The sequence below is a fragment of the Elgaria multicarinata genome, chromosome 11 (assembly GCF_023053635.1).
Source record: "Elgaria multicarinata webbii isolate HBS135686 ecotype San Diego chromosome 11, rElgMul1.1.pri, whole genome shotgun sequence".
NCBI lineage: Eukaryota > Metazoa > Chordata > Lepidosauria > Squamata > Anguidae > Elgaria > Elgaria multicarinata.
In genome coordinates this window covers 32,184,867-32,207,895 of record NC_086181.1, presented here as the reverse complement: position 1 = coordinate 32,207,895, position 23,029 = coordinate 32,184,867, and the positions used below count along the sequence as shown (strand labels likewise).

The 23,029-nt window shown below is 46.5% G+C and overlaps 2 protein-coding genes across 4 annotated transcripts; one reads left to right on the top strand and one right to left on the bottom strand.

The window, feature by feature from the left end:
• Positions 1-426: 426 nt before the first annotated feature.
• Positions 427-7,981, top strand: RPL18 (ribosomal protein L18). Its single transcript, XM_063137352.1, has 7 exons — positions 427-510; positions 2,887-2,973; positions 3,839-3,946; positions 4,549-4,647; positions 5,055-5,178; positions 5,292-5,361; positions 7,839-7,981. The coding sequence occupies exons 1-7, from the start codon at positions 508-510 to the stop codon at positions 7,912-7,914; spliced, it is 567 nt and encodes a 188-aa protein (XP_062993422.1). The 5' UTR covers positions 427-507; the 3' UTR covers positions 7,915-7,981.
• Positions 7,982-9,063: 1,082 nt separating this feature from the next.
• Positions 9,064-18,355, bottom strand: LOC134406090 (uncharacterized). Of its 3 annotated transcripts, none has more exons than XM_063137349.1 (5): positions 18,312-18,355; positions 17,661-17,790; positions 13,010-13,263; positions 12,103-12,606; positions 9,064-9,686 (listed from the first exon to the last, which is right to left on the bottom strand). In XM_063137349.1, exons 1-5 carry the CDS (start codon positions 18,336-18,338, stop codon positions 9,222-9,224), a joined length of 1,380 nt encoding a protein of 459 aa, XP_062993419.1. In that variant the 5' UTR covers positions 18,339-18,355; the 3' UTR covers positions 9,064-9,221. The 3 variants fall into 3 exon arrangements, with proteins under 3 accessions (XP_062993419.1, XP_062993420.1, XP_062993421.1); XM_063137350.1 differs by having other exon boundaries at positions 13,010-13,260; XM_063137351.1 differs by lacking the exon at positions 9,064-9,686 and adding an exon at positions 10,730-10,816.
• Between the last annotated feature and the right edge of the window lie 4,674 nt (positions 18,356-23,029).

Genomic DNA, 23,029 nt, shown 5'->3' with positions numbered 1-23,029 from the left:
CCTTCAGTATGGAAATAATAACTATGGGCAGTATTTGCAACGGCCCAGCAGTTTTTCTCAGTTAAATTAAAAAACAACAACACTCCAATCATTAGCATTTTCCGTACACAATCAGACCTTAGTTGTTCGAAAGACCATGAAACGCTGTCTTTGCTTCTACTTTTTTTTCGGATGAGGTAACGACACGCTGTTGCCCAGTCAAAGCTTTGTCCCAAGCCTGGATTTCTCCCTTGTTTCCTAATGCCTAGTTGCCACTTTAATCCCTCTCACGAGGGGGAAAAAGGGTGATGCCAAAATTAACCGGGAAGTCCTCTCTTGAGACAAAAGAACTGCCACTCTGTAACCGTTTTATGTCTACCGTGCACATCTTGTCGTAGAATCACCATAGAGAGTCGAGGTCCCGCCCCTTCCCGTCCCTCCCCTGACTTGTCTCTCCTTTCCCATAATTCTTTGCGCGGTTGCGGCCTCTTCCTTTCTCTTTTTTTTCCAGGGGCAGCCGACGTCGGCATGGTGAGTGCGAAGGGAGGTGGGATTTGAATCGATTGCAATCCTGCCCGGGGAGGCGGCGTGGGCAGCGGGCGGCGTTGCGCCGCTGTGGAGAAGGGCCGGGAGCTCCTGGGGGGACCAGTATTGGAGGCTGGAGAGTTATGATTGCGGAAGGGAGGCTGGAAGGCCCTCAGGGGGCTGCTACTGGCAGGATGGAGTTTGGGCCTAGGAACTTTGCAGGATTGCGCCTGGAACGCTTTACGATGGGGTAGAGCGACTAGAAGCCTGTACACGTGTGTGTGTATATATATATGTGTGTATTCTGACACTCGACTGGAGGCTATAAGTACACGTCGTCTCTTCCAGACGATTACGGGGTTCATTATAGGGTAGTGCAGAAGCCATATGAGAAACCATGGGAGCCCTGTGGTGTGCTTCATCAGAAATGTTATCCTCACGAATTTGCCTACAACAGAAAGTCCCTTCGTTTTAAAAGTATATTTTGGTGCCATAAACTTCTACCTGTTGTTATTACTGCAGTAGTATTGGTCCCCAAGTATTGCAGTTTTCAGAATTTTAAAGTTAAATACCAAAACCAAGTTAATGCTATCCCTGAATAAGGCACATAAAATCTATATTTATTATAGATTTTATTTATTAGATTGTAAGCCTATGCGGCAGGGTCTTGCTATTTACTGTGTAATCTGTACAGCACCATGTACATTGATGGTGCTATATAAATAAATAAATAATAATAATAATAATAATAATAATAATAATAATAATAATATAGATGCCAACCAATGAAGAATACAATATATATTAGCAGTAGGTATGGCTGTAGTGAGAGACAAGCTCAAAGGGTTAAATTTACTTGGAGTAATAGAACTTTTCGACATATAGGAGTGAGTAGAGAAGTGAGGCGTTTTAGAAGCCGGAAGTGGAGCAGCTGTATTAAGAATGAGTTTGTGGCTGAACGTATGCAGAATTGGTATTGGTGAGAGAGAGAGAGAGGAATGGGGCCTGGGAAGCATACTGTGATGGCTCTTTTGAACTTTGGCATGTGCCAGTTGGAAGGAATGGCTGGGATGAAGTGCATGTATAGGAGATGAAGATGTAGGTTTGAAATGGGCTGCATTGATTTAGGGTGCCTTTAATCAAGGAATTGATTAACAACATGCAGTAGTAAGCAAGGTGTGAGTTCCTGGTTTGAATTTTCTGAACATAACTTCTATTTTGTTGTTTTGTGTTTGACATTGTACTTGCTGAATCAGGAGATGGGGAAGACTTGAGGCTTGCAAGATCTACTTTGTCTTGTACTAGAACCCCAAGGCCCACCAATCAGAGCAAGATACAAAATGCTCAAGCAGGTGGACATGTACCCTGTTTCTTAATTCTTAGCACCGCTATCACATGCTCAGTCCAGTAATTTGTGTTCAGTACCAGAACCAAGCTTTCAAGTCTTTTTTACACAAAAATCCATTTCTATTTTTTAATCCAAGCAGTTTTTTCAGCAACCTAATTTAAAGCTCGTTTTAGGTGTGGCTGTTGTAAGATAATTGGGAGTCAGAAACCCTACTGTAAAACCCATAGAAATCTACCAGTCAATACCCATCTACCTTCTGCCCACACATAGCTCTAACTATTGGAGCATATTACTATAATGCCTGTACATTGTTTCTTTTGCCTATTGCTCACTTAAGGGTTTCCTTCTTTCCTGTTCCTTGCAATTTTGGGAGTGCATCCTTCCCCCTCTTGTCTTTTACCTAAGCTTCTCACTAAGAAAGGAAAGCTGATATTTATTTGGTAACAACAGTATTTTTAGAATACAAAACACTTCACAGTCTACATCTTGATTGTCTTCACCGTCCTTCTGTGAAAGACACTGTGTATTTGGCCCATTTTACAGGTCAGAAAATGAGGCTGAGAGGGAAGCTGTCAGCTGTCAGTAAGATTAACAGTGAGATAAAAAATGGATGTTTACTGAGATGTAATACCCACTGCCTTCATTGTGGCTTACTCCTAGTAAGTGTATATAGACTACAGCCTAAGGCAGTGGTTGCGGATCTTGAAGGACTTCTCATAGCGGGAAAAGTGGGGATGTGACCAGTGAAAAGCATTGTGTTGGAGAGCATTCGATATGTTAACATGATGATTCTACTTATGTACATTGAGGTACCTACTGTTGTGGGGAGAAGGCTCTTGCTGGCTTATATTTAGAACCTGCTGAGAATCTAGTTTGGACACCCTGTCACTAACTTTGCCCAAAGCCTGTTATTGGCATGAAACATTCATGCCAATGCAACGCTTGCATTGCCAAGAATGTATGTTGGTTGTATGTTAATTCATGACTGCTTAGCATGTGCCCACCCATAAGTTTTCCTCTTTTCTTGGCACCAGGGAGTCGACATTCGCCACAACAAGGACCGGAAGGTTCGACGGAAGGAGCCTAAGAGCCAGGATATTTACCTTCGCCTCTTGGTCAAGGTGAGAACCAAAGTGGCCAAAGATCTGTGAGTTCAGAGGTGGCTGAGAACCAGAAGTCCTGGTGGGCACCCTCTCCCTGTCTTGCCTTCTGCCATGCTCATTTGTATGGAGGCACGCTGGGATCTATAACCGTTTTTGACAAAACTTGGGATTGACAGAGGTAAAGGAAAACTCCTGCATTGAGGTAAACAAATTTGAAAGGCACAAGTGTAGAATGGGGGAGACCTGTCTTGGCAGCCGTAGATGTGAAATGGGTCTAGTTGTCCTAGTTGATCACAGGCTGAACATGAGCTAGCAGAACGATGTCACTGCTAAAAAAAGGGCTAGTGCATCCAAAGGATACCTGCTGAAATTCCCTTTTCTATACAACTGTTAAAAGATACAGGAGCCCTGTCCTCCTTTTCATATGGTCACCCTAACATTGTCTTCAAATTTCTGAAGGACTGTCACGTAGAAGCTGGTGCAGACTATTGCTCCAGAGGACTAGAACCAATAGGTAGATATTCCAGGGGAGCAGATTTTGGCTAAACGTTGGGAGAAACATCCTGCTGTTAAGAGCTGTTCAACAACGGAGCAGAATGCGTCGGGAAATAGTGGGCTCTCCTTCAGTAGAAGCATTAGTTGCAAGATTCCTATATTAAGCAGGGATTTGGACTAGATGAAGTCCAAGCCCCCTCCCAACTTTAAAATTCTATCATTCTGATGAATTTTAGGCCAGTGGATTATTCCTGGAGGGTCGTTTTGGGGCTAGAAGTTTGCTTGTGGGCTTAATCTGAGAAGTGGAGCCAATCCGGTGGTTTTTATTGGAGGGAACTGACCAACAGGTCTCCCAAATATTCTTTTAACTCCTTTGCTGTCTCCTCAGCTCTACAGATTTCTTGCTCGACGGACCAATGCAAAATTCAACAAAGTGATCCTTAAACGGCTCTTTATGAGCCGCACCAACCGGCCTCCACTCTCTGTATCCCGCATGGTAAGGACAGATTCTCCCCCCAGTCCCTTTCTTGATCTTTCCCCGATTCCCCAGGCGCCCGTCCATATCAGTCCTCAAACCCCACGACGTACCAAGGGGGAATAAGCACAGCCGTCTCTGCCGTGGCTTTGCTAACAGAGCTCAGGAAGTGGAACAAGGCACGAAAAGGGGAAGGAGTGGGATTGTGTGGGCCAAGGATGGTATGTTCTTTCCCAAGCAGACAGTGGTAAGTCACTTCCTTCTCCTAAACCTGTGCCAAAAGCAGTGAATAGTTGTGCTGGTTGAGGCCCAGCGAGAGACACATATTATGGGAGGCAGAGCCACACTCCCTACTGTCCCAGTCAAGGTAAAGCTCATGTTTATGTAGATGTTTGCATGCAACAAAGAGCTTGCTTCTAGCCATAAAGGCAAATGATTACGTGCGTATATCAATGCAAGTGTATATTTAAAAACATTTCTTGGCCGCCTTTCAGGGCAAAAGCCCTCGCAAGGCAGCTTACACTGGTAAAATACTTAAAATATTAAAAACAAAATATTAAAAGCAATAAAACAGCAATTAAAACAATAAAACCAGTAACTCTGTTTGCTCTTCCTCCCTCCAGATCCGCAAGATGAAGCTCCCAGGCCGGGAGAACAAAACCGCTGTTGTGGTGGGTACGGTGACAGATGACGTCCGCATCCAGGAGATCCCCAAACTGAAGGTAGCCTGGCCAGGGGTGGGGCTGCCATGCGGGCGGGAAAGGGCGTGAGGCTCAGACTAAAGGGGCATTGCGATGTCAGACAGGCCGGGCTTTGTAAACTGGTGCCGAAAGGATACATGCAGTTACATGCATAATAGGCATGCTGATTGCATGAATGGCTGTATCTGCACTTGATGACTTGGGCTGTCACCTGATTTTTTGAGAAATCTTGAATCGTCAAGAGTCCGTCAATCAGTGGATTAAATCTGCTAGCATTTCCACATGAGATGCAGCTGTTCTAAAAGTCACATCCCTAGTTAGAATCGCTAGGTGAAGATCTCAATGAAGCAGGAAGTCCGCTTTTCGAAACTTCCTGCTGTCGGATTTGGAGTCTCCTGTATTGCAACCCGTTTGCTTTTCTCTCCAAGGTTTGTGCCCTCAGAGTGACCCAGGGAGCCCGTAGCCGCATCCTGAAAGCTGGAGGCCAGATCATGACTTTTGATCAGTTAGCCATGGCTGCCCCCAAGGGCCAGGGAACAGTGTTGCTTTCTGGTGAGTCAGGAGCGAGCATTACACTTTGAAGGCTTGAGCAGCTCTTGTTGACCATACTCTGCCTCTGATATCTCAGTGTGACTAAAACATCTCTTCTGACCTGCCCCCTACAGGACCCAGGAAGGCCCGTCAAGTTTACCGGCATTTTGGCAAGGCCCCTGGCACCCCCCACAGCCACACTAAGTGAGTACCCTCTTGGGATCCTGCTTATTCTTTCCCCGCTTACCCAGCATTTGCCTAGAGCTGTGCAATACTTCAGAATGATACCTGCGTTTTAGAAGTTGTGACTTGAGCTGAACTTTCAACTCCTTACTTCCTGTTCTTCTACATTTCCCACTTCGGCTTCCATCAAGTCTCTCCCTCTCTGTTCTTTCTTTCTTTCCCTTTCTGACTTTGGGTGCTTCCAGGCAAAGGTCTCCTAGCATTCCCAGTCAAAAGCCGTTCTTGCCATTTTGTCTTTTCTTCCTTAATGGGTTTTTTTTCTGATAAGAAAAAAAAAAGACAGAAGCAGCAATGGGAGAACATGGGAGGAGCTACAAATTGAAGACTGACATTTGGACCCACCCCCATAAAATTTTGTGGAAAAGGACATGACATTGCATATAAGAACAGCCTAATCTGGAAGCATCCTTTTTGTTGTTGTATTCATTACATTTGAATCGCACCCTTCTCAGGAACTCCCAATATTGTTCTGAGTCGTACTGTGATCACAGAGAGGTCTCTCATTTCTCCAGGCACAGAAGAAGGGCAGAGTTTCCGATTGGGTTCGGACATCACCATAACCCATGATAGGTTAAATAAGCCATGATGCCTTGTTTAACTCATGGATTATTGTATCTGTCAGGTTTTTTTAAAAAAACTACAACGGCTTATTTGCCTACTCTGATAACCCATGGTTTGCAGAGTGGGTTATTTAACCCATCATGCGTTACCATGATGTGGCAGTTAGCATGGGTTATTTTTGGTTGCTTTTGATCTGACTTTTTACTGTTAGTTTTACTCTACCCTGTGCCTGTTTGGTGCATTTTCTTCCCCTTCTTATTGTTTTATTATGATTTTATTAGAATGTAAGCCTATGCGGCAGGGTCTTGCTATTTTACTGTTTTACTCTGTACAGCACCATGTACATTGATGGTGCTATATAAATAAATAATAATAATAACTTTCCTGGGAGGGTCAGTTAAGCCATTCTATGAGCCGTCTAACTGAATAGGTTCCCCACATGCGAACCAACACTGCAATATCTTGCTCAGTTCCCCTCATATGTGCTTCATACTGAGCAAAATTGTTTTCCTATTTTTTATTTATTTATCTTTTTATTTATAACATTTTTTTTATACTGCCCATTAGCTGAGGCTGTCTGGGAAGTGCACAGTTTAAATCTGTGAAGTGCACAGTTAAATAATAAATTTAACTTTTGAATAAACCGCAGTCAACATTCTTAAGTCTTTTTAAGCCCTTGATTTGAGGGAGCACAGGCTACATTTGAAAGTGGTGCTCTAGGCCTTTCTCTCTGCTCAGGAAGAATATGTGAACCTTATCTGCTGTTACTATATAGTCTTCCAGGGATGCTCAGAGCTAGCCCTGGAAGATATGATGACGAACACCATTTTTTAACACTCAGATGCACCAGTGTGAAATGCAAGCCATGCAATTGGGAGGCATTTCCACTGGTTCTTTGAGCTGTTAAGTAGAGCGGCAGGAGGCAATAGGGGTCCTTCTAGGAGAGAGACGGGAAGGCATGAAGAACTGCTGAAATTTTGTTCCTGAAGTGCCGGAATTGTCTCACAGATGATTCTGTAGGTCCTCAACCACAGCACTACACATTTTCAACCTTTTGTTGTCATTATGACATCCTGAAACCTGCTCTTAAAATGGGAACCAGGGGCCCTTTAAATTCTTGAGAAGCCACCGGGTTCTGCCACTTGCAGCATAACTGTAACCAAGTCAACCAAGGACCCCAAGGACATTTTCCTGGGAGTTCTGTGGGACTGATTTTTTGAGTAGTTGTGCACAGGATCAGGCTGAAAGAAATCTCCTTGCTATTCATATTTCGTCCCACTAGGAAACAAATATGAGCTTTTTCCAGTTTCTTTGGAAAGCCTGAAGTAAACTTTTTGCCACTACTACACTGCTGTTTTCCCCAAACATTTATTTTAGAGAAATGTTGAGCTGCTTAACAAGAATTGAAAGACATAGGAGTTGAAACTTGCTCCTTGATGTAGCACATGGAACAAAATCTCTTTCACACCGTACGGTGTTGAAGGAATTGAATTAGGCAGTGTTAAAATCATTGCAGCTGTGCACACCATCTGCATCTTTTTCTCTGACTTCTAGGATTGTCAGATGGATTAGAGTTCAGACTACAATTCTTACGTCATTTTCAGACTCTATTGGGGATTTGGAAAGATGAAGGAGTAAAATCCTGTTGAACGTTTCTTCCCCTCAGGGTTGGAATGATTTGAGAAATGCTAAAAGTTAGAGGGTTAGAAGAGTAAGGAGCTGGGGCTACTGGGTCTCTAGGAATGCAAGGAAACAGACTGGGAATTAAAGGATTCTCCGGATTCTGCAGCTCTTCCAAAGTCTGTGGCTGCTGTGTGTATTATTGTAGTAGGTCCCTGTTTGTGTCACTAACCCGTCTTCCATTTTCCTCTTTCCAGGCCATACGTCCGATCCAAGGGCCGCAAGTTTGAACGGGCTCGAGGCCGCCGTGCCAGTCGAGGCTACAAAAACTAGATTCTTAACGTATTTGAAGGGTCAGATGCACGTAATAAAAGTTACCACGATCAGTACAAATTAACAACGTGGCACTGTATTATTTGCTAGACAGTACAAAGACCTGCTGCTGAGACAAACTCTCTCTCTCACACACACATACACCAGTCTGATTTGTGTCTTCCCACAGTCTTTACTGAACATACCTTGGCATTATGTCCCGGTCATATTCCACGTTTGCTTAAAATGCAAAGATAGGGGTGGGGTGATGACATTATTGCTGTGGCGATTCTGGTGATAGGAGAAATATTTTAGAAATGCAGTGCATTTCAGAGCTCAAAGAAAGGGCCTGAGTGAAAGAAGCAGTTGCAGATGTCCAGGGCTGACTTAACGCCAGTTACAGAACTGGGAGCTAAACTTCAGTGGACAAATTAGGAATAGGGGTTTAAACCTGAAGGGGCCACGAGTGGAGACAAAGGCAAGGTTGTTGCAATCTGTTGGATGGGAAAGAGGTAGGAGGTACTAGCGAAAAACAGTAAAGCTCCCAAGTGTTTGGTGATCTTCTTTCTCTTTCCTATGGGAATCTTCATGTCATCTGAAAAGGTTAAATGACAGCTAAGCCATTTCTAGCTTGAGAGTTTCCTGGAGAGTACGTAAGCATTAGCTCGATTGCTGCAGGCAGCCAGTTATTGCATGCAAGCAAGTGCATCAAATGCCAGGCAGGTGAATGGAGTGGGCGGGCAGGTAGGGGGACGAAGGATGGAGCACTTCATCCCACTTCGAAACCGGGTAGGCTGCTAGAAGAGGAACCCCCCTTTGCTGCCCACCCAGGAGGCTAGTCATTTGTGTGAGGAGGCGTTATTGACAAGACTGCATTACATACAATGGATCCTGCAGGGTTGCCAGATTAGAGTGGTTTGCTTAAGAAAGGAGGGGATGGTGAAAAGAGCCAGACCTCCTGTGTTCTCTGTAGAGGAAAGCTGGAACACAGGCCTGCCAGTGCTTACGGATTTGCCCACAATTGTAGAGCTAGGCAGGCGGTATAAGGAAGCTTTTTGTGATCAAAATAATGCTAAATGCTGGGTTTGTGTGTGTGTGTCCACCAATCAATCTCACGTGGGCTCATTTCTCTACCAGTTATCCATGATAGTCACAGGAAGCAGACACACAAGAGCTCTAAAGGTGTATTGGTTTCAGAGCGGGGATTCCAACCCACCAAATAGGTTTCAGTGATAAAATTGCGCTGGAGCAGGGCCAGTGCTAGCAGCATTTGATGAAGGTACAGTCGGATTTAAGCACAACCCATCGGGAATGCAGGGCTCCTTGCCCTAGACTAGCCCCATGGGTTCATGCAGCAGGCAAGCCAGGTAGCAGGAAATGGTCCATGCCCTGCAGACTTGGCCTTCCATGTTCTGGGGATGGACGACCCGCAGGAAGCGGAAGCTGAAAGCCTTGTCGGCCAGGCTGCGGAAGCTCAGCACTCGTCTCTTGGCAGCCTCCTGCTGGGCCGTCAGCTGCACAGGCCCTGCCTGCAGGAACGGAGGCAACGTGGGCGGCTCCTCACTGGTGCCTGCGCCAAAGGTTAGGAAGCCGCTGGGAGCAGCCAGAGCATAGCCGTGAATGGAGTAGCGGGCTCTAGGAGCCTGGGGGGCATCTCCTTTGCCTCGGGTCCGTCCCTGGGCTTCAAAAAACAGCTCTACACAATCCAGAGCCACCAGTGACACGTCATGATGCCTGAGGAGCCGCTGTGGCGTGAACGCATCTACGTAGCGCTGGCTGCAGGAGACTGGAATCTGCAGGCAAGGGAGAAAAGTGTTCGTTTGCTTTAAATCCTTCCATAGGTGGTGAAGGCATCCTAGTTGATCAGGCGCATGATCTAGGCTCAGTGGTTGCTGACTCCAATCTGTGGATAGGCGATCAGCCAAATGGCAGCTTTCTCCAATGTCCCTGTGGGCTGGGAATTATGGAGGTTGTCGTCCCAACACATCTGGAGGGCACCAGCTAGGGGCAATGGGGAAAAGGGATACAGCACCTCCACCTTGGTTCTATTTTCGCTGAATACAGATTTGGGGCAGAATGGTGTGGAAAATGGGACTTGGACACACAGGTCCAAATCCAGAGAGAGTTCTGTTAAAAGCCCCATTGAAATCAATAGAAGTTTGTTCTGTCCCTTTAATGAGTCCATGGTTGGGAAGAAGGTAGAACTCCAGAAGTTTTGGACTTCAACTCCCAGAAGCCCCTGCCAACATGGTCAGGAAGTTGGAAGTCCAAAACAACTGGAGATCTAATTTCTGACCAATCCTGCTTTAGTGTAATGAACGTTCTTTGAATTTAGGTTATTGTGTAGAATAACCTTTTATTCATAAATGCAAAAAATATTTGCAAATTGGGAGGGGCTGTAATCCAAAATTTAGTCTTGAAAGGATTTGCGCAATAGATTCAAGATTGTGCTTCCACCAAGGATAATCAAATTCCTTTTCTGCCCACATGGAGCTGGGTGAAGGGTGCATTCTGGGCCTGATCCACTGGGGATCTTGCAGTGGGTAGTTCCAGACAGCTGCTTGGCTAACTTCTCTTGGTCCTCGTCTATATGACAATGGGATTGCTCTTCATTAAATATAAACCCAATTTTTCGCTGATTCGAATGTAGGTGAAGAGCGTCACACTGCAGCAGCAACGGCGATTTATCACCTTTATTATTTTTTGTAGTGCAGTTATACATGCGCACGTGCGCATTGTTGCATTATGGGATATACAATACTATGGAGACAAGTGAAGTGCTACAGTTTATATGCGGAGCTCTGCAGATTGATATAATAGCAAAAACCTGAGCGTGGGGAAAGGAACGACGCTGTAGAAGGATGATAGCAGCACATTTCTGCCTCTTTGTTTATGCGGAGTTCCGTAGGATCAGATCGTTCACCTTAAAAACGGCGCGAAAAAAGGAATCAGCCGATAGGTGGCAAAGTGGGAAACCGGCCAATGACGTTCTCCTACCCTCAAAGCTCCACCCACCTGTCAAAATGTGGTTTAACTTCCCCAATGACACATAATCATAACGCGGAGCAAACTCTGACAGGAGCGAAAAGTCGTGGTAAATTGCTGATGCGAATATGCGCATTATCTTGGTTAAAATGCAATGTTACTGCGAACAGACAGCTGACTCTTGTGTCCTAAAATGAGAATATGCGGAGCTACGTTGGGGTAAACAAGCCGTATAGACAAGCCCTTGTCCAATAAACTATTAAAGCAGCAGAAGGGATTGAGTCAGATCCCTGGAGCCCTCCTTCCATTACTGTGACTTTTTCACCACACTTGTTTCCTGATCCAAGCCTTTCCTGGGCAGAGAATGGGCAACACTGGCAGTTTGCGGATCTGTGGCATCTTTCAGGAACTGAAGAAAATATGGGAAGGCACAAAACAAGAAAAAAGTGGAGCCCTCTCAGATGCCTCCATTATTATTATTATTGCATTTTCTGCCCTCTTGTTTCTTCTCCGGAGGAAAACTTACTATCTCTATGCATTTTGAGTCTTAAAAGTCTTCCTCAGAAACAATGGATTTAGTCCTTTCAAAACATAACCAAAACTTGCCTTCTGCATCATCTCACTACTCTCGAGGTGGTGCGGAATGTAATCTTGTTGATGCCTTGAAAGAACTAAATTAACTGAGGAAGAGTCATAACTCATGGGGCGAAAGAACTTCTCTCCTGGGTGTTAATCGCTAGACCACTGAATTAACGCTGGGCGTCTTTTGAGGCCTCTCACCGCCTTTCTGTCAACGGCCCGTATTCTATGCTTGCTTCACAAATGCCTAGCATAACACAAGGAAAGGTAAGGAAAGGAACCTCTCGTGCAAGCACTGAGTCATTACTGACTCTTGGAGGGATGCCAGCTTTCGCTGACGTTTTCTTGGCAGGCCTTATAGCGGGGTGGTTTGCCGTTGCCTTCCCCGGCCATTATTCCCTTTCCCCCAGCTAGATGGGTACTCATTTTACCGACCTCGGGAGGATGGAAGGCTGAGTCGACCCGAGCCGGCTGTCTGAAACCAGCTTCCGCTGGGATCGAACTCAGGCCGTGGGGAGAGTTTCAGCTGCAGAAACTGCTGCTTTACCACTCTGCGCCACACGAGGCTCAGCATAACACAAAGCAGTTCTTAATCCTTCGTCTTCGAGAAGGGGAGAAAAATGGCTGATCCCATAGTTAACTCACCTGCCTCAGCCTCCGCTCCATGATCTCTGTCCAGCTGAGCCAGTAGCGGGAGGCAGTGGATTCGGAGATGTGGAACCGGAAGGCCACATCTTGAAGAAGCAGTCCCAGGCGCAAGCGGACGAGCACCAAGAAGAGCTGGTTCTCGGGGCTGAGTGCGCTGTGGGGGCCACTCTCCAGGCCCCTCTTGCCATCAAGAAGGAAGTCCAGAAACGCCGCGAGGCGGGGGTACTCGTCAAAGCCCGTGTAGAACCTCAGCCACTTGCTGTGGCTTTTGACACTCTCGAGGGAGAAAGCCCCATGCTGGGCTTGGGCCTCATGCCGTCCCCTCAGCTGCCTGCTCAATGAGAGGACGGTGGCGGCGCTGGCGTCCCGCTCCACGCGTAAGCGGCGCTTGGCGGACTCCAGCTGGTCCAGCTCGCAGCGCAGGTTCCGGTTCTCTGCCTCGAGCTGTGAGGCACGTTCTCCAAGGTTGGAGAGGAGGGTCCAGTTCTCATCTGCTTTCTCCTGTTGTGGTGAGGGAGAAAGGCACCATTGCGCGGTTAACCCCCTCGCAACTCTGCTCCCAGCATCATAACCAGTGTCGGCTCTGGAGGGCAAGAAGACACCCTCAGTGGGCCCCTCCCTCAGAGACCCTCTCTTCTTATTGCCAGTGTCACCAGCTGCTATTACTCCTCGTCCTCTTTCTCATCATTGCCACCGCTTGCTTGCTTGACAGGCGGAGAGCCAGGGAGCAAGTAGGCCGTGACCTCTACTACTTCCCACCACCACTATTACTTGAGCCAGTCAGAGGCAGGTGAACAAGCAGGTTGCAACAGTAAAGAGGAGCAACTCCAGGGTGTCCATGTCAGTAGGCCCAGGCCTACTTGACGCCAGCCCCGATTTGCCTCAGCATATATTTGCCCCTCACCTGCAGTTCCCAACTTTCTTTGTGGCTGGCTTCAACCGCTCCCTGCAGGTGGAAGAAGAGCTCACTTTGGCGGTGCACCGTGGCCCTTAATTCCTTGACAAGCCTCTTCAGCGCTTCTGCTTCCTCAGGTAGGCAGTACGCGTCGTGGTCGTGCAGTGCCAGCTCAGGGCTCTGCAGGTGATGGGGAAATTTGCCGGTATCTTTCATCCACTCAGCTGCAAGGACCAGGTCGCCAAGACGAGAGGCCATTTCTGCTGTGGAGAGTGGAATTGTGGGTATTTCAACAGCACTGCTGATGGGCGGAGTTTCCCTCGGCAACCATACTTTTTGGCCCTCAGTGCCACCTACCTGCCCATCTCAAATGTGTTTGTTTAACATGGCTCCTCTCCATGAACTCTGGGAAATGCAGTGTGCTGAAAGAGCCATAGTGCTGTAGCAGTTCTCCGCACCATGGAGACTACAATTCCCAGGGTTCCTTTAGAGTAGCAGCAACAGGCTTCAACCAGTTTGAAATTCTGCTAAAACTCATAATAAAAAGCCTCGTGTGGCGCAGAGCAGTAAAGCAGCAGTTTCTGCAGCCGAAACTCTCCCCACGGCCTGAGTTCGATCCCAGCGGAAGCTGGTTTCCAGCAGCCGGCTCGGGTCGACTCAGCCTTCCGAGCTCGGTAAAATGAGTACCCAGTTAGCTGGGGGAAAGGTAATCATGGCCGGGGAAGGCAACAGCAAACCACCCCGCTATAAGTCCTGCCAAGAAAACGTCAATGAAAGCTGGCGTCCCTCCAAGAGTCAGTAATGACTCAGTGCTTGCTCAGGTGTTTTGGACTACAACTCCCATAATTCCCAGTCATTGTGGGACTTGCAGTCCAACCCACGTTCCATTAGTGTAGCATTTCCCAAACAGCTACTAGAAAAAGCCCACTTTTTTATGATTAAAGCTCATGGTACACGTCACCCTGAAAAAGGTTACTTCCAGAGTTTTAAAGCTTACCCATCTTTAAGAAAGACCCTGCTCTGATTTAAAGGAAGCCTGCCCAAAGTGTAACGGGGGCATCAGCTTCAGAGGCCCCTGCCATTGCACCCTATGAGTAGTAAGGAAAGAGGGTCTTTTTCAGTAAGGGCTCCCTGTCTCTGCAACTGCTTCTCTGGGGAGGCTGCCTCTTAGATCTACCAGGTTTTTTTTGATACCGGGTTTTTATCTGTCTCATTGTGTGACTGTATTCATTTTACCTTCTTGGGTTTTATTCAGTGGTGGGTTTGGTGGGCGGGATGGCTATTTTAACCCTATGTAAGTTGCTCTGGGAACCTCTTGATTAAAGACCAGGGTGAGAAGATTCATTAGTTGGGTAACCTCTTCTGGAGCAGGCAATTCTGTCGCAATGAGAAGTAGGAGTGACTGAATTCATTTTTATCTTGTTTTTAGGACAAATTTATCTCCTTGCCACTGCCCTGTAGCACAGACTAATGAAAAATGTAGTAGCGGGTTGGTGGAAAGCGCTGCACCTTACCCAAACGAAACCTGAGATGCAGGCATTGCGCTAAAGCAGAGGTGCAGCTCTGGTGCCCTTCCAGCTGTTTTCAATGTCAACTCCCATGAGCCCCAGCCAGCATGGCAAAGGATCAGGAACGCTGGGAGTCGTAATCCAAAACTTCTGGAGGGCACGAGGTGGGGGGGTGGCTGCTCTAGAACTTACAATCTTTAAAAAAGACAAGACGTTCAAATGAAAGGGAGTGAAAAATTAGAGGTCAGCTTGACAGTGCCGAAAAGAACCAGGGCATGGCAAACAAGCATTTCTACCAAGTTAAGAGCCAGAACGTCCCTCTCTGGTATTCTTGTTTGGACAGAAGTAGTGCAACTGGCTGGTGCCCCTTAGTCCTCTAGTTCAGCCTTCCCCAACACGGTGTCCTCCAGATATTTTAGGCTACAACTCCATCGTTGTTGACCACCGGCCGTGTTTGCTAGGGCTGATAAGAACGTAAGAAGCGCCATGCTGGATCAGACCAAGGGTCCATCTAGTCCAGCACTCTGTTCACACAGTGGCCAGCCAGCCATCGGCCAGGAACCAACAAGGCAGGACATGGTGCAACAGAACTCTCCCACCCATGTTCCCCAGCAACTGGTGCACACAGGCTTACTGCCTCGAATACTGGAGGCAGCACACCACCATCAGGGCTAGTAGCCATTGATAGCCTTTGCCTCCAGGAATTTATCCAACCCCCCTTTTAAAGCCATCTAGATTGGTGGCCATCATTACATCTTGTGGTAGTGAGTTCCATAATTTAACTATGTGCTGTGTGAAGAAGTGCTTCTTTTTACTTGTTCTGGATCTCCCATCCATCAGTTTCATGGGATGACCCTGGGTTCTAGTATTTTGAGAGAGGGAGAAAAATGTCTCCCTATCCACATTCTCCACATCATGCATAATTTTGTACACCTCTATCATGTCTCCCCTTAGCCTCCTTTTTTCCAAGCTAAACAATCCCAGTTGATGCAACCTTCCCTCGTAGGAGAGATGCTCCAGGCTCTTAATCATTTTAGTTGCCCTTTTCTGCACTTTTTTCAGCTCTATAATATCCTTTTTTAGGTGTGGTGACCAGAACTGTACACAGTATTCTAAGTGTGGTCGCACCATAGGTTTGTATAAGGGCAGTATGATACTGGCCGTTTTAGTCTCAATTCCTTTTCTTATAATGCCTAACATGGAGTTTGCCTTCTTTACAGCGGCTCCACACTGGGTGGACATTTTCATCAAGCTGTCCACCACATTCCCAAGATCTCTTTCTTGTTTGGTCGCTGCCAGCTCAGATTCCATTAGGTTATACTTGAAGTTGGGTTTTTTTGCCCCAATGTGCATCACCTTACACTTGCTTACATTGAACCGCATCTGCCATTTGGATGCCCACTCTCCCAGCTTGGAGAGGTCCCTTTGGAGCTCTTCACAATCCCTTTGTGTTTTAACAACCTTAAATAATTTGGTGTCGTCAGCAAACTTGGCCACTTCACTGCTCACTCTTAATTCCAGATCGTTGATGAACAAGTTGAAAAGAATTGGTCCCAATACCGATCCCTGGGGGATCCCACTATTCCCTTCATCGGGAGAATTGACTATTTATTCCTACTCTCTGCTTTCTGTTCTTTACTGATCCATAAGAGGACCTCTCCTCTTATTCCATGTCTACTAAGTTTGTTCAGGAGTCTTTGGTGGGGGACTTTATCAAAAGCCTTTTGGAAATCCAAGTAAACAATGTCCACTGGACTCGTCTACATGTTTGTTGACACTCTCAAAGAATTCTAGTACATTAGTGAGACAGGACTTGCCTTTGCGGAACCCGCGTTGATTCTTCTTCAGCAGGACCTGTCCTTCTATATGCTTACTAATTTTGTCTTTAATAATGCTTTCGACCAATTTTCCTGGAACAGATGTCAAACTAACCGGCCTGTAATTTCCTGGATCCCTTTTTGAAAATTGGTGTTACATTGGCCACCTTCCAGTCCTCTGGTACAGAGGCTGAGCTTAGGGACATGTTGCCTATTTTTATGAGGAGGACCGCAATTTCATATTTGAGTTGTTTGAGAACTCTAGGATGGATGCCATCTGGGCCTGGTGATTTATTTGCTTTCAATTTGTCAATAAGGTTGAGAGCTTCATCTTTTGTCACCACTATTTGCCTCAGTTCCTCAGACTCCCTTCCTGAAAACATCAGTTCAGGCACAGGCATCTGTCCTGTATCTTCTGCAGTGAACACCAATGCAAAGAATTCATTCAGCTTCTCTGCAATTTCCCTGTCTTCCTTTAGTACTCCCTTAACTCCATTGTCATCCAACGGTCCAACTGCTTCCCTAACTGGTTTCCTGCTTCTGATATATTTAAAGAATTCTTGATTGTTGGACTTGATATTATTAGCGATGTGCTCTTCAAAATGCTTTTTTGCATCTCTTATTGTTTGCTTGAAACTCTTTTGTGCCAGCTTGTGCTCCCTTTTATTTTCCTCACTTGGGCAAGACTTCCATTTTTTGAAGGAAGCCCTCTTTTCTACAATCGCTTCTTTGACGCTGCTTGTTAACCATGCTGGTGACCTCTTGGACTTGGTGCTACCTTTCCTAACCTGTGCAATACATTTTAGCTGAGCTTCTATTATTGTGCTTTTGAGTAAACTCCATGCCTTTTCCAAGGATTTAACCCTCTTTATTCCCCCTTTCAACTTTCTTTTCACTAGTACCCCCATGATGGGAGTTGTAGTCCAAAAGATCTAGCGGGCACCAAGTTGGAGAAGGCTTGGGTGGCAGTGGCCACAGTATCCTCCTTTACTCTTTGGAGGATCTCATCACACCTGGGGGGGGGATCTACACTACTGCTTTTAAAGCACTTTGAAAACGTTTTGAAAACTGTATATGCAGTGTGTCCTGGGCCCCAACAGTTGTCAAAACTGTTATAAAGTGCTTTAAAGCAGTAGTGTAGATCCCCCCCTGGCCCTAGGTTGTGGCACAATTACTACTCCCCGTCCTGGTGGAAGCCGAATGGACAGGTGCAAGAAACCAGTCCTGTGCTTCCTAGAGGCCCCACCCTTTCTGGGAAGCTCTGGCAGCTCAGCGGCATGGACACCCTGCCAGGACCCTGCCTAGAGAACCCAGTCTACATGGATGTGGCAATACCAGGAGACTCCTGTGCTGGCTGCAAGCATCTCCTCTTTTCCTTCCTCTTGCCGGACTGGCAGGATCTTGCAGGCACCTCCATCTCTGGCCCGTAGTGGGCAGCAAAGATGCACGTTGACTCCTGGCATTCCTGTTGGGACAACGTCAGGGTTAGAAGGCACCTCTATCAAGTTAAAAATAAATAAATTTAGAAATCATGATAATTTCTGTCCTGCTTTGAAGTTACTATGGGGATTTTGTTTTGTCTCCAAAAACAGAATTTTAAAAGTCTTTTAAAGTGTGTAGATGGATATATTAGATAGATGGTAGATTGACAGATCGTTGATTGGTTAGGTTTGCATTTTTGTGAATTGTTATGAACGGGCCTGAGAGCTTTGACTACTGGACGGTATAGCAATAAAAATAATCATCATCACCGTCCCTCCTGCCTCAATCTGGAGGAAGATAGCAGATGAGCTTCCTTGCACTGCAGACAAATGCAAAAATATTTTGAACATGTTGCACGGGCAGTAGCCCAGAAAGAAGGTACCGACAGATGCCATAATCTGAGCTGGGCTGCTGTCCGAATTTGAGGGCCAATCGACAGTGGGGATAAGGGTAGTCCCAGATGGGCAGGTTTGGACAAGGCGAGGCGCCCCTGCCGTTCAGTACCTGGTGGGAGCCGGGGTCGATCTCCATCGCGCTCCTCGCAGCCTCGTTTCCGATCCAAAATGGCGTCCGTGGTGAACCTGCCCTATCTGTCCCTGCAATACGGCTAAGGGAAGAGGAACGGCGGCCGTAGTTCCCTCAACCAAGATGGCAGCATCAGGCTCAAAAGCAAGGCAGCAGTGGGAAGTTCTGCCAGCAGTTGGGTCCTAGTTGCTGAGTATAACGGACTTCGCTCAATAAGAGGACGGAAAGGGAAAGCAAAAGTTTTTCCAGAGCTAACAGTTATATTTTCGTTTTCGTTTACACCAGCGGAGCGGACAGTAGGTTGATCGCAGACAAGTGGGGGCCGCCTGGACTCTACGCGCTAGAGTGACTAGCTGTTGGAATAGCTTCGTCCAGTGGAGGCTGGTGGCTCCGATGTCAGTGGGGCAGTGAATCCAGTAAGAACCTCGGATAGCTTCCTTAGAGTTCTGACTGGAACCTAGACCAAATTTAACCCCCCACTAACATCGGAGCCACCAGCCTCCACTGGATCACTATACCAGTGTGGCGTAGTGGCTAAGGTGTTGGACTGGGAGTCGGGAGATCCCGGTTCTAGTCCCCACTCTCCTATGGAAACCCACTGGGTGACTTTGGGCCAGTCACAGACTCTCAGCCCAACCCACCGCACAAGGTGGTTGTTGTGAGGATAACATGGAGAGAAGGATTATGTCCACAGCCTTGGGTTCCTTGGAGGTAAAAAGGCGGGATATAAATGTAATAAATACAAAATCAATCTGCAAAGAGCAAGTGTGAAGGTCTTCAAAGGGGCATCACCTAGGTGGATCATTTGAACCTTCCACACCAGGGTTAGGCAGCACGGTGGCTTGCAGATGTTTGGGGGCTACAACTTCCATCAGCCCCAGCCAGCATAGCCAATGGTCGTGGATTATGAGAGTTGTAAGTCCAAAACATCTGAAGGAGGAACCCATTCTTTTCTATACAGTTAGGATGGCCACCTTTTTGTCCTCTTCTGTACCTTTAACACAACGTAAACATTTGGCAGTCAAAGCTTTGCTTTTCATGGAGAAAAGTAAGGGTGAGAAAAGATTCTCCTGCTACAAATACAGAAAAGGGGTGTGTGTGGAGCAGGGAGAGAAGGACAGCAATCCTTCCTCTATAATAATGGAGGAGGAGCAGATGCCACAGCCTACTTGCTTCCTGGTTCTCTGCCTTTCAAGCAAGAAAGAGGTAGCAATGAGGAAGAGGATGAGGAGCAGGAGCAGCTGGTGACTCACTGAGAGAGGGGCTCCGAAACTTGGAGCCCACACTGCTGAGCGCCTTTCAAATAAGAGAATGGTGCTCTGTCATCAAGTAGGGCACAAAGACGCCCTGGGAGGCCTACCTGATTCATGTTCTCATCCCCTTTCCATACAGGAGCTTCCTTAGGCCTCACTATTTATTTATTTACTTCATTTCTATACCGCCCAATAGCCGAAGCTCTCTGGGCGGTTCACAAAAATTTAAACCATGAAGAGCATAGTAAAACAACCAACAATCTAAACACACAAATACAATATAAAAAGCACAACCATGGTAAAACCACAAAGCAGAAATTGATATAGGTTGAAATACGGAATTAAAACAGCAAAGTTTAAATTTAAGTTAAATTAGGTGTTAAAATGCTGAGAAAATAAAAAGTTGGCGATGGAAGGAGTACAGTGTAAGCGCCAAGTGAACCTCTCTGGGGAGCTCATTCCACTGCCGGGGTGCCACAGCAGAGAAAGCCTTCCTCCTAGTAGCCACCTGGCTCACTTCCTTTGGCAGGGGCTCACGGAGAAGGACCCCTGGGATGATCTTAAAGTCCGGGCAGGTACATATGGGAGGAGCGTTCCTTCAAATAACCTGGCCCCAAGCCGTTTAGGGCTTTGAATGTTAGTACCAGCCCTTTGAATCGGGCCCGGACCTGGACTGGCAGCCAATGAAGTTATAAAAGGACTGGTGTGATGTGGTCTTGATGGCCACAACACACAGACACTTCCACAGAGAGAGAGGGGGAGAGAGCGGGGAAAGTGTCTTACATACAAAAGGTAGCACAAACCAAAGCAGCCCATAGACAAGCTGGAGTGTGTTCAGAGGAGGGCAACCCAGATGATCAGGGATCTGGAAACAGCCCTATGAAGAGAGACTGAAAGTACTGGGCATGTTTAGCCTGGAGAAGAGAAGATTGAGGGGAGACATGATTATTATTATTATTATTATTATTATTATTATTATTATTATTTATTTATTTATTTATATAGCACCATCAATGTACATGGTGCTGTACAGAGTAAAACAGTAAATAGCAAGGCCCTGCCGCATAGGCTTACAATCTAATAAAATCATAGTAAAACAATAAGGAGGGGAAGAGAATGCAAACAGGCACAGGGTGGGGTAAGCAGGCACAGGGTAGGGTAAAACTAACAGTATAAAGTCCGCACAACATCAAGTTTTAAAAGCTTTAGGAAAAAGAAAAGTTTTTAGTTGAGCTTTAAAAGCTGCGATTGAACTTGTAGTTCTCAAATGTTCTGGAAGAGCGTTCCAGGCGTAAGGGGCAGCAGACGAAAATGGACGAAGCCGAGCAAGGGAAGTAGAGGCCCTTGGGCAGGCGAGAAACATGGCATCAGAGGAGCGAAGAGCACGAGCGGGGCAATAGTGTGAGATGAGAGAGGAGAGATAGGAAGGAGCTAGACCGTGAAAAGCTTTGAAGGTTAACAGGAGAAGTTTATATTGGATTCTGAAGTGAATTGGAAGCCAATGAAGAGATTTCAGAAGCGGAGTAACATGGTCAGAGCGGCGAGCCAAGAAGATGATCTTTGCGGCAGAGTGGTGAACAGAAACCAACGGACTGATGTGAGAAGAAGGAAGGCCAGAGAGAAGAAGGTTGCAGTAGTCTAACCATGAAATAACCAGTGCATGAACAAGCGTCTTGGCAGAAGAGACAGACAAAAATGATCGAATCCTGGCAATATTATACAGGAAAAAATGACAAGATTTAGCTACTGCCTCAATATGAGGAATAAAGGAGAGCGAGGAGTCAAATATAAAGCCAAGGCTACGAGCTTCCTTGACTGGAGTAAGCGTAACATCATTGACAGTAAGAGAGAATGAGAGATGAGGAGAAGGTTTAGGAGGAAAAACAAGCAATTCAGTCTTTGCCATATTAAGTTTCAAACGACGATGAAGCAGCCAAGCTGAGATATCTGAAAGACATGCCGAGATATGATCGTGAACATCAGGAGAAAGTTCCGGAGATGACAGATATAGTTGTGTATCATTGGCGTACAGATGATATTGGAGGCCATGAGATTGAATAAGCTTGCCCAAGGGCAACATGTATAAGGAAAACAACAACGGGCCAAGCACCGAGCCTTGCGGAACCCCTACTGAAAGGGGAAAGGAGGAAGACGAGCTGCCATTAGCCAACACGCTGAAAGAGCGACCCGCTAGATAGGAGGCAAACCAGTTATAGACAGAGCCACAAAATCCAAGGTCATGAAGGGAATCTAAGAGAAGATCATGATCAACCGTGTCAAAGGCTGCAGTTAGATCAAGGAGAATAAGAACGGAATAATGGCCTTTAGACTTGGCAGTAAGGAGATCATTGGTGATCTTAGTAAGGGCTGTTTCGGTGGAATGCAGAGGACGGAATCCAGATTGAAAAGGATCCAAAGCAGAGTTACTAGAAAGAAAGTCAAGACAGCGAGAGTAGACCGCACGCTCCAGGATCTTTGAAACAAATGGCAACAAAGAGACAGGGCGGTAGTTAGACAGAGATACCACTCTTCAAATACTTAAAAGGTTATCACACAGAGGAGGGCCAGGATCTCTTCTCGATCCTCCCAGAGTGCAGGACAGGGAATAACACAGGCTGAAATTACAGGAAGCCAGATTCCAGCTGGACATCAGGAAAAATTTCCTCACCGTTAGAGCAGTACGACAATGGAACCATTTACCTAGGGAGGTTGTGGGCTCTCCCACACTAGAGGCCTTCAAGAGGCAGCTGGACAACCATCTGTCAGGTATGTTTTAAGGTAGATTCCTGCATTGAGCAGGGGGTTGAACTCGATGGCCTTATAGCCCCCTTCCAACTCTACTATTCTATGATTCTATGAGTGTGTGAGTCATCCTACAAAAGAACAAACAAGGAGTGCTAGATATTATTGTGGCAGGATCGCTCGCTTTCTCCCCTTGCCTTCCTGTTCCACGCATGGCCTTGTTCTGTATCTGTAGCAGGGAACTCTTCTCTTACCGTCACTTCTGTCCCTGAGAGGCAAAGCTTTGAATACCAAATGTCTACGTGGTGTTAAAAGTATAAGAGCTGAGACAGGGAAAATAGGTGGCCATGCTGAATGTGTAGAAAAGAGAGCTTCGGCTATTGGGTGGAATAAAAATGTAATAAATGTAATAAATAAATAGGAGAACCTGCCCGATGTTTTGGACTACAACTCCTATGATCCATGACCATTGGCCATGCTGACTGGGGCTGGTGGAAGATGTAGTCCCAAATATCAGGAAGGCACCGGATTGCCTAACCCTGGTGTAGAAGGTTCAAACAAGCCACCTAGTCTATGATCCTTTGCGGAACTGCCTCACATGTGCTCTTTGCAGGTAAGGGTGAATAGCTACTTCCAGTGGAGGCTGGTGGCTCTGAGGTCAGTGGGACAGTGAATTTGCACCTTGGATAGCTCCTTTAGAGT